The sequence below is a fragment of the Buceros rhinoceros genome, unplaced genomic scaffold (assembly GCF_000710305.1).
Source record: "Buceros rhinoceros silvestris isolate BGI_N320 unplaced genomic scaffold, ASM71030v1 scaffold13893, whole genome shotgun sequence".
NCBI classification, from domain to species: Eukaryota; Metazoa; Chordata; class Aves; order Bucerotiformes; family Bucerotidae; genus Buceros; species Buceros rhinoceros.
The window spans coordinates 231-9,520 of NW_010404287.1; the positions used below are offsets into that span (position 1 = coordinate 231).

The 9,290-nt window shown below is 34.3% G+C and overlaps 1 protein-coding gene across 1 annotated transcript in view; it reads left to right on the forward strand.

Annotated features, from left to right (window-relative positions):
- Positions 1-711: 711 nt before the first annotated feature.
- Positions 712-9,290, forward strand: part of NUP37 (nucleoporin 37kDa) — a gene marked incomplete at its 5' end in the record, with an annotated part of 18,736 nt that continues 10,157 nt past the window's right edge. The window contains 2 exons of the mRNA XM_010133346.1: positions 712-784; positions 6,946-7,040. Of these exons, the coding sequence (XP_010131648.1) occupies positions 712-784; positions 6,946-7,040 (168 nt within the window). The remainder of the gene's footprint in view (positions 785-6,945; positions 7,041-9,290) is intronic.

A 9,290-nucleotide genomic window follows, 5' to 3' on the forward strand; every position in this document is an offset into this window, starting at 1 on the left:
GGATCTAAAATTATTTAGTTCATTTCTTGAACATCTGTGAAGAAGGAATTGGTTTAAGAACTTTACTAAGCATGAGACTGTTGTAATGGCCTGCTTTGTAAAGCTGTTTGTAATGATCTGCATAGTATGGGCTGTGTTTAGAAATAGGTCAGATGCTATTTGTGAGACCCATTCAGGTGTAAATATAGACAGACAGTTAACTATTAAATATACACTTAATTAAAATGCTCTCGATAGCTTGTAAGCCTCTTCAAAATTATGATAGTTCCTTGCAGCTGCATTTTTGTGCAGCCTTTTATTTAAAATGTTAGAAATTGGTTTATGAATTTGTGTTTCAGCATTTTGAAACACTGATAATGAAGATTCTTTTTTGTGCTCTGCCGCTTCTTCAAAAGGAAGTTTCAATGGCAGTTGTGAGAAATATTTCAGGTAATTGATAGTTGGTTCAGAATTAGCTTTGTAAAATGATTTGCATTTCTTTCCCTGAAAAAGTATTCTTTGCACTTGATACACAGTGTTTTATAGATAAGTTCTGATTATAACTCTGCTTGTTGCCAAAGCAGGAAAGTTAAGATAGAAGTTCTTGGGTTTTTTTAAAATTCTGAGTTTTCCTTTGCATGTCATTTTGCAGGGTTAAGCTGAAGGGAAACTGATAAAAAGTCAGCTATTGCAGTTCTAATTGACTGAAGGGCTTTTCTTTGTTGCCTGTAGGTTTTGTACTGCAGCTTCTGACAGGAAGTTGAGGCTTTTTACTTCAGACCTGCAGGACAAGAACGAATTTAAGGTAAGGGCAGCTAAGCTGAATTTTTAAAAAACATTTAAGTCTTTAGTGAAGTTTAATCTTTAACTGCCCTTCTGCTCCATTTTGCTTAATGTACTGTATGAGAAGGAGCAGTCAACTATAATAGATCCAATATCCGTCATCTCTAGTGAAAATCATTGTATCATATAAACCCTTCTGTCTTTAGTAACAGTAATTATAATAATACTTTGATTTAAAAGTATGTGTTTTACAGGTGAATTTTAAGTACGATGTTGGATAAGCTTCCTTCATATAGACCTTTAAAATTTTATGTGGTGTTAGTTCCTAGACTCCTATAAGAAAAATAAATTTATCAGTTTCTTTTTCATGGGCAACTGGAAGTTGCAATTCTACTCTTTCAAACAGTAGAAAATTTAAAGAGAGAGTACTGAATTTAGTACACAGCTGCAGACAGGTACACTAAACATGTCACTTGTTTATTTCTGAGAGAGAAACAAAGGAAATGTCTACTTCAAATACAATTTCACTGTCCCTTCTTTCAATGTAGATAGTAGTGTACTTAAACCGGTTATATAAAAGAAGCCGGGTCTAAATACAGTCTTTGCTTTATAAACTGAAGACTGATCTTCTGGAGATTTCTTTTGCTTGCAAAACATGTCAACTCCTGTGTCATTTGGATGTGTATATATTCTTCAAAATTCTGCCTCTAGAACAATGTCCCAGGCCAAGTACTAATATTAATCATATGTTTGTGCTAACCAGTTTGAAGATGTTTTGTTGAGGTCTTGGCCAAGAATAAGCCAGGCTAACTAATACTTAAACTGGGGGAGAGGTTTCCTTTTTTTACTGCTTTGGAATATGATAATGCCTCTTTTGGTGAGAATTGTGTATTAAGTATAAAGGAGAAAATAATAGACTTTCATTTGTGATTTGGTAATTTATGTTAGTAAGATTGTATTTGTCATGCAGAACTAAATTAATTGCAGATGTCACTTATGTGGCCATACTGGTAATGGAACGAATAAAGGCATTGCATAAGAAGTAAAGATGGATGTTACTAAAAAACAGAAGGTCTTTTCTTTAAAGAAAATATTTTTATGTTCCTTCATAAATGCACATTGATTAATTGCCTTCTTTCATGTTTGGCCATCTTATATGGCTTTGTCACCCAGGCGCTGGGATAAGAGACATAGTTACAATCAACTCAGGTGGCACTTCTGACAAAATACATCTATACGGTTCTTAAAGCTGTTTGCTTGTGAATTGATGTCTGTCATTCCTTATTAAAGTTATCTATTTGTATAATCTGCCCATTTTATGATACTGCAGACAACAGGCTTTAATGTTTAACTGTGAATTAAACCTTTTAACTTTTTAGCAGAATGTAAAGCTACTTACTAATTATGGATGTCTATTGCAATTTGAGAAATTTATAGCACTGATCGTAAGCATGCGAAAGAAAAAGAATGGATGAAATAATTAACAACAGTGTAGATGATGGATAGTTAATAAGTGGAAATAATCAAACATATGGATGAACCTGGTAATACAAGCTCTATTCAGCTAAATTCTGCATTTAAATTCTAATTTTTTTATTTATTTTGGGTTAATAAAGGACCCGATGTGCTAAAATCAATGAGAAGTTTCTTGACTTTGGTAGACACTCATTCAAGCCATTGATGAGTGGTTTTTTTTTTTTTTCCCACATGTTTAATAAATATGAAAGCTAAATATTGTTACTGGGAGTTAATTAAGGATCAACAAATTTACATGGTTTTGCCCAAAATTTGATGTGGCAGCTGTTATAGTTCATAACTTGCATACCTCCTCCTGTCCCTACAATTGTGTGGTTCTTATCAAAAGGTACTCTTCTATACCTTCCAGCGTAGACTTCTTGTTTACGCTATCTTTCAGACTCTCCACATTGATGTGGGAAACAGCCCAGGCTTAACACTAGGTATTACCAGTGGGATCTTCCATTTTGCTCATTAGGAACTAATTGCTTCCAAAGAAATAATCACTATTATAACATCACACAAACACACCTTTGATAATTCAAGAGCTTAAACTTTTAACGTACAGGTTCAAATAAGCAAGTTTCTTGTAATGAAGAATTCTAGTAAGCTGTTTATTACTGAATGTGAATGAAATTACAAGCAATACTTTAGAAGTAACAATTCTTTTGAATATACCCAATGAGAAGATTCTTTTCTAGCTTATTATCAGTGCATGATCTATATTGCAACCAGAGAAGCAAAGGGGGTAAGGTAGTAGTGCAGTCTGAGTGCTGTTTTTTTCAGAATAGAATTTCTGTAATGGATTATTGTTTTTCCAGTTCTGACAAGATTTCTTTTTTTTCTGGTATCTGACCAACACAAATGACACTTTCAAACATGCACTTCTAATTTAGGGGAATTTATTACACAGTAGCTTTGACTGGATGCCTAGAAATAAATTTGAAATGCCACATTTGCATTTTCATTAAAATAGCAATTATTTTTCATACAAAAAGGTTGTTGAATTGATTTATCAACCCTTAGGACTTCTTTCTACAGAAAATCTGACTTGCCATTACAAACTTCTACTGCAAAAGTATGTTCGTTGCATAACACATCAGAATAATTTTATATGAAAGGTAGTGAGTATCTAGGTTAGATATCAAGAAAAATTTCTTTACAGAGAGAGTTGTGAAGCATTGGAACAGGCTGCCCAGGGAGGTGGTGAAGTCCCCATTCCTGGAAATGTTTAAAAGATGTGTGGATGTGGTGCTGAGGGACATGGTTTAGGGACCCTGGCAGTGCAGCGTGAACAGCTGGACTCGATATTAAAGGTCTCTTCCAACCACATGATTCTGTGAGTATAGAGACCACAGAGCATTAATACAACAGGCGTTGGACATTAGAATGTGGTCTTTAGGCTGAAAAGCCACAGCTGTAAGTAATAGGCATATAGAAGTTATGTTGCCCTAGAAGAGAACCAGCAATTATAGTATCTTAATTATTCAACTCCAGTTGATATGAATAAGCTCCTGTAGTGTCTAATGAGATTGAAGGGTCATAGAATTTGATTTTTGTCAGCTGAAGGTATTAGGGGTGCTTCTTTCTTTTTGACCCTAGAGAAGACTAAAGATCATTTGGTGCTTATGCAATGCAAATGAGAAGTATTGGGTTGAATTTAACAGTAAAGCTATTAGCTTTGTTTATGCCAACTCATCACTGAAATTAACAATCTTAGGACGTCATTAAGGATGTACTGAGACTGAAGAAAAAATAAAAATCTGTATTGTTACTGATTCAGGCTTGGTATAATGTAAAAAATAATCATAAAAGAGCTAAAAATATATATTTTTACCTAATAGTGAGGAACTCATTAGTGAAAAGGAAAAATGTGGGCTAGTGTGTTTATGTTGGTAAAAATGTTATCTTTTGATACTATCTTCCTGTGTTTTTTTTGACCAAAAGTGTGGGAAATACTTTCTCCAGGTAATCATCTTAATTTCTTATACCTGGATGATTATTGTACTACTTGTCAAGAAAGAAGTAACACCTAACTGATTTAAAGTGTTTGCACAATCTCAGCTGCTCACAAATACTCAGTGAGCTATGCTGGACTGGCTTTCAATAAAGTTTGATACAGTGATTTCTGAGTAACAATCAATCGATACCTCAGAAAAACTATTTCATAAACCAAGGTTGAACTCAGGATGAAGACATAGAAAACTCTGATCCATTGTATGGTGCACACTTTACACATGGGATTTTCAGGAGAGGTACAAAATGTGCAAAGAAGGCTGAAGGAAATATGTGATTACAGTCAAAATGTAATCTCTGAACATTTTGTCTTTTATGGCAGACAATTAGTATGTGTTGCTTCTGGAGGGCTAGACAGAGTAATCTGACTTGTTTTCCCACTGGAAAAACTGTTGCCTTGTAATTATCAACAAGGAACTTGAAGCATACTGAGTTTTCCATTACTTTGTCAACACATCTAATCCAAAATTTATGGGTTGGATCAAGCCCAGAACAACAAACAAAAGGTAAAATATGACTGATGAATCTTCGTTAAATCTTTTTCTTTTGGGGGGGGTTTCATTTGGAAATGAATTGTGGCTTCCTTCTGCTTCAAATTTTGTTTAATAAAAAGCATATTTCATCAGAACTGTGCAAGTAAAATGAGGCAGGATATTTGAATTCAGAATGATTAAAATTTTCAAAAGACTTGGCATTTCTGTCCAAATAGTTTAGCATCATCTTAGAATGTATTAGTTCTAGTATAATCCACTAGGTTATAATAAAATTATGAGCTATTGGAAAAAATTAAGTTGGCTGCTGAAAATATTTCTATATTGAATTGATGAGGCATTCATAAAATTTTTAGAGGGCAATTTAGTTATTGTGCATGCCTGAGAGATTTTTTTTTTTTATCAGTTCTGTACTTGTTCCTCAGAATAGCTACGCTTGGAGAACAGATATTGTGTTTTTCCTTTCAGAAAACTGTGGGACTGGTTGTTTTCATTCGATCTTCTTTTCCTCTGCAATCTCTCAATGTCATGCTATTATCCAGAGGATATTTTCTTCTCCTTTTTATGATATCTTGCTGAATAAAACAAGAGCAGCTACACTTTTAGACTTAATTGATGGGACTGAAGAGGATGGAACAGTAACAGATACAACATCTACATGTGGACATTTGTCTGACTTAAAATTAGAAGTGGCATTTCTGTCAAGAAGACTATAGATGTAGTTAATGAGAGAAAATACGTGTAAATCCTCTGATGGGAGTAAACTGATACCTTAACCAATTATGGGTTTTCTGTTGAGACCAGAGATGATTCATTCATACCCAGCCTACATATGAATGAATTTGAATGTACTTTAAACTTTGATCAGAACCTAAGTGACTTTTGTATGCTTGCTTACTGCTAAATGTGTATAAGTTCTTTAACATAAGTTTTTGAAGATACTGTAAATACCAAAAGATTACTGATATCTGTAGTTAGGTACAAAACACTTAATTGAGGAAAAAAAGGTGTTTTGCTGTTATGGCCAAGATAGCAGAAAAGGCTTTGAAATACATAAAGATTATCTAACTTCTAATTTCACTAAAACTGGGAGTTTGCTTTTATTTGGAAAAGGTATGCTGCAACATTGGTTTTTGATACAGGTAAATTATTCTCAGTACTTTGAAATAAAAAATGTCATGATTAAGAAACTTCAGGCGAGAACAATTACACAGTAACAAGATTCTCTTTGAAATGACCTTCTGCTTTCTGATAACAATTGGAAAGGTTTGCTTTTGAGTGACAGTTCACATGTACGTTCACACCATGAATGCTCATATCCTATTTGAGAATGGATGAACTGTTGATTCACAGTGAAAGAAGAGTATGCACTATACACCATTTTCTTTCCTCTTCAGTGTAACAGCTTAAGAGGCAGAGAGCGCAAAGCATTGTGTCTATTCTTCTCACATGCTTAATAGCTAAGGTGTTATGGCTTGCTTGGTTTTGGTTGTAATGTTCATTTTTGATTTTCTTAAAGTATTCAGTGTGCATTGTCTTCTGTTTCATCTTTTTTCACCGAGTGTTTTTTCACCATTTTTTCTAAAGGTAGCCTTTTGGTCTGCCATCTTTAGTAGACACATCCTCTTAGGCAATTTGTATGCTGAGTGCTTGGAAATATACTGGACAAGTGGCTGTTTAATTTCTCCTTCAGGAAAAAACTCTTGCTATTTGCAGGAACTCCTAGTAAAAACTACTATTGAAGATAAGAGTTACTTACGAGTAATCAGAATTCCTCAAGATACATGGATCTGCATAAATTCACTTCTTGGTCTTTCTTTTTCTTTCTGAGATTCATTATCTTCTAACTTAAATTTGGTGGTTGAAAGGAAGATTAAAAAGTTCTTGTGCAATTCACTGATCCCTGAAGCAAGAGCATCAAGCTCAGTGGGAACCACAATGAATAGTGGGGGTGGGTGTCTTTTAACCTACTGTATGAATCTACACATGAATTAGATATTTTAAAGAACTCCACTTACTGATAAAATACTTTTTTTACCTTCCATGTAAAATTATAGCTTTATCTTAAGTCATACATCTTCCCTTTAGTGGGTCTATTAAATACATTGTGGATTGATGGAGCAGTCATAACGTAAAAGTATTTCTTTTTTCTGGTTGACAGACATTTGATGGCCACACAGATTACATTAATGATCTGGTGTTTGCTCCCAAAGAAGGTCAAGAAGTGGCAAGTGTAAGTGATGATCACACCTGCAGGTATGCATTTTGATCAAAATACTATTTAAATTGCAGTGCTTGTTTTTTTCTGTGCATGTATGCTTTATCTACTTGCTTAAATAAATAAGCTTTTATTTATTTATTTTTAGTGGGCCTTGACAGCCCAATAACAAGACTAATCCACTGACAGGACAAGTGGACTAGTCTTGTTGACTAGCTTTTTGTTGTCACTTGTGGGTTGTTGTTTGGTCTTTTTTTTCCCAAGGTAACATTTTGAACTAACTAGATACAATGTGAAGAAAAATGTTCAGTCTTGGAATTCCATACACAAACTTCCCCTGATGGAAGAGAAATACAATCATGAGAATAGGAGAGAAGATATGCATAGATCAGCACTGAACTGTACAGACCCTTTCTATCCATTCTGTCATCCGATATTCAAGTTTAAATCCAGTATATGTAGATGTACTTGTCCGCTTACTCAAATTTATTAGCCTTACTTGGAGGCAGAATTATGTAGCCTAAGGACAGTACCATATTGATACAGTGGTACTGGCAGTTCCTGATACCATGATTATAGCTGCTTTAAACCCACGTATTTAGTTATTTGTGAGTGGAAGTAAAAAGAAAACATGGCTAAATACTTTGAAAAATGCTTGTTAAGGTTTTGTAGTACAGTTTTTCCTTGTCAAAAAGTCTCCCATGCTCCTCTTGTAGTAGCGTAGATGAATCTACAAAGCTGCTGTTCTTATCCCTCCAATGCAACTCACAGTTGGAGGGATCAGGAGGGCAGCTATGCAGGCCTTGCTAGTCACTGCAGTAGCAGCAAGAGACCTGAGACAGCATCATCCTTGACTTTTCTTTGTAAGAGCTATTACAATTGAAAACTTGTCTCAGTTAAGGAACTGTTTTTATTCTTTCTCTGATTATATAAATTATATATTTGTTCTTTGAAATTTCCACCATATCAATTCCTATATAAATGACCAGGTAGTATTCAGGGCGGGAAAAGGTCATTTTTCAATTAAGTCATCTTCTACGTGCTAAGAGAGAAGGGAATAGCTCTTAGAATGAGATTTTGATACTCTTTATGAGATTTTGTGAAGGGTAGATCATCAACTGGTATAAATCATAGCTTAGAAACTTCAGTTGAGCTACTCTGTCCTACATAAATAGCAAGTGTAAAAAGCCTGTGTTTTTAACACCCCTAGAGAACTCAGAAATACTACTTGGATCTGTAGGCAGATTTTTCCATAGACTTCCTGTCCGTATTCCCAACAAAATCATTAGAAATGGATAGTAGAAATGTATGACATATTCATAGCTTGTTCTGATTTATTTCCTATTCTTGATTTCTTTATGAAATTCTAAACTAATATTTGGCTTATTCAGCAAAGAGCTGTTTGATTGTGTGGCCTTTTTTGTTTATTTTATGAAATGCTAAGTGTTCCTAGGATGAAAAAGAACTGTTTTCAAACCAGTAGTCTAATTGATATTAAATTAAAAGCTAATAAAAATTATATAATTAATGTATACTATTGAGATTTTAACTTAGTAACTCTTAAAAGACATTTTATGCAGTAAACCATAAAGTCTTTGGTTAAAAGCCATGGGAAATAAGTAGGAATTTTTTTTTGGCTACTTGAGTTCTTATTTTTTCCATTCATGCATGTGGAGCATGAAGACCTTTTTTTATTGAATTTAAAGGTTACTCTTTCAAAACTAATGGAAAACGCATTCCTTGGGACTTACCAAAATCATTCCTTACTTACTGTGTAATTTGCTTCCACTGTAATGTATGAAGAGGAGCAATTCTTCTGTCTGTACTGAGTTTCTATTCTGTAATTGTTCTCAGGATGCATCATTTTTCAATACCTTTGAAATAAAGTTCTAGAACAATTATTACAAGAACGTGAAGTTTTGAGTGTTTGGGTATTGTACTGTTAGAGTTCTGCGTTCAAGTCTTAATAAAGTCTGAATACAATGTTTTGGTACATACAGAACATATGCAAACATGTTGAGATCTTCCTGGTAGTAAGTTTAGCAGAGATCTGAAAGGAACTCAGATTTTCAATTTTCATTCACTAAACAACCTTGCCACAAGCTGCTGCAAGAGGGATGTCTCAGAGCTGGGTTCCGTCCTTTTAGCTGGAAGACAGACCGTGTAAGTCAGATACCTATATTCAATGTTCTTTCCTTTAAACTGCTGCTGTGTCATTTAGGAATGCTTGTCTTTTCTTGCACGTGGTCTGTCTTGGCCTTGTTGGTCTCACAACACAAGACTCTTTC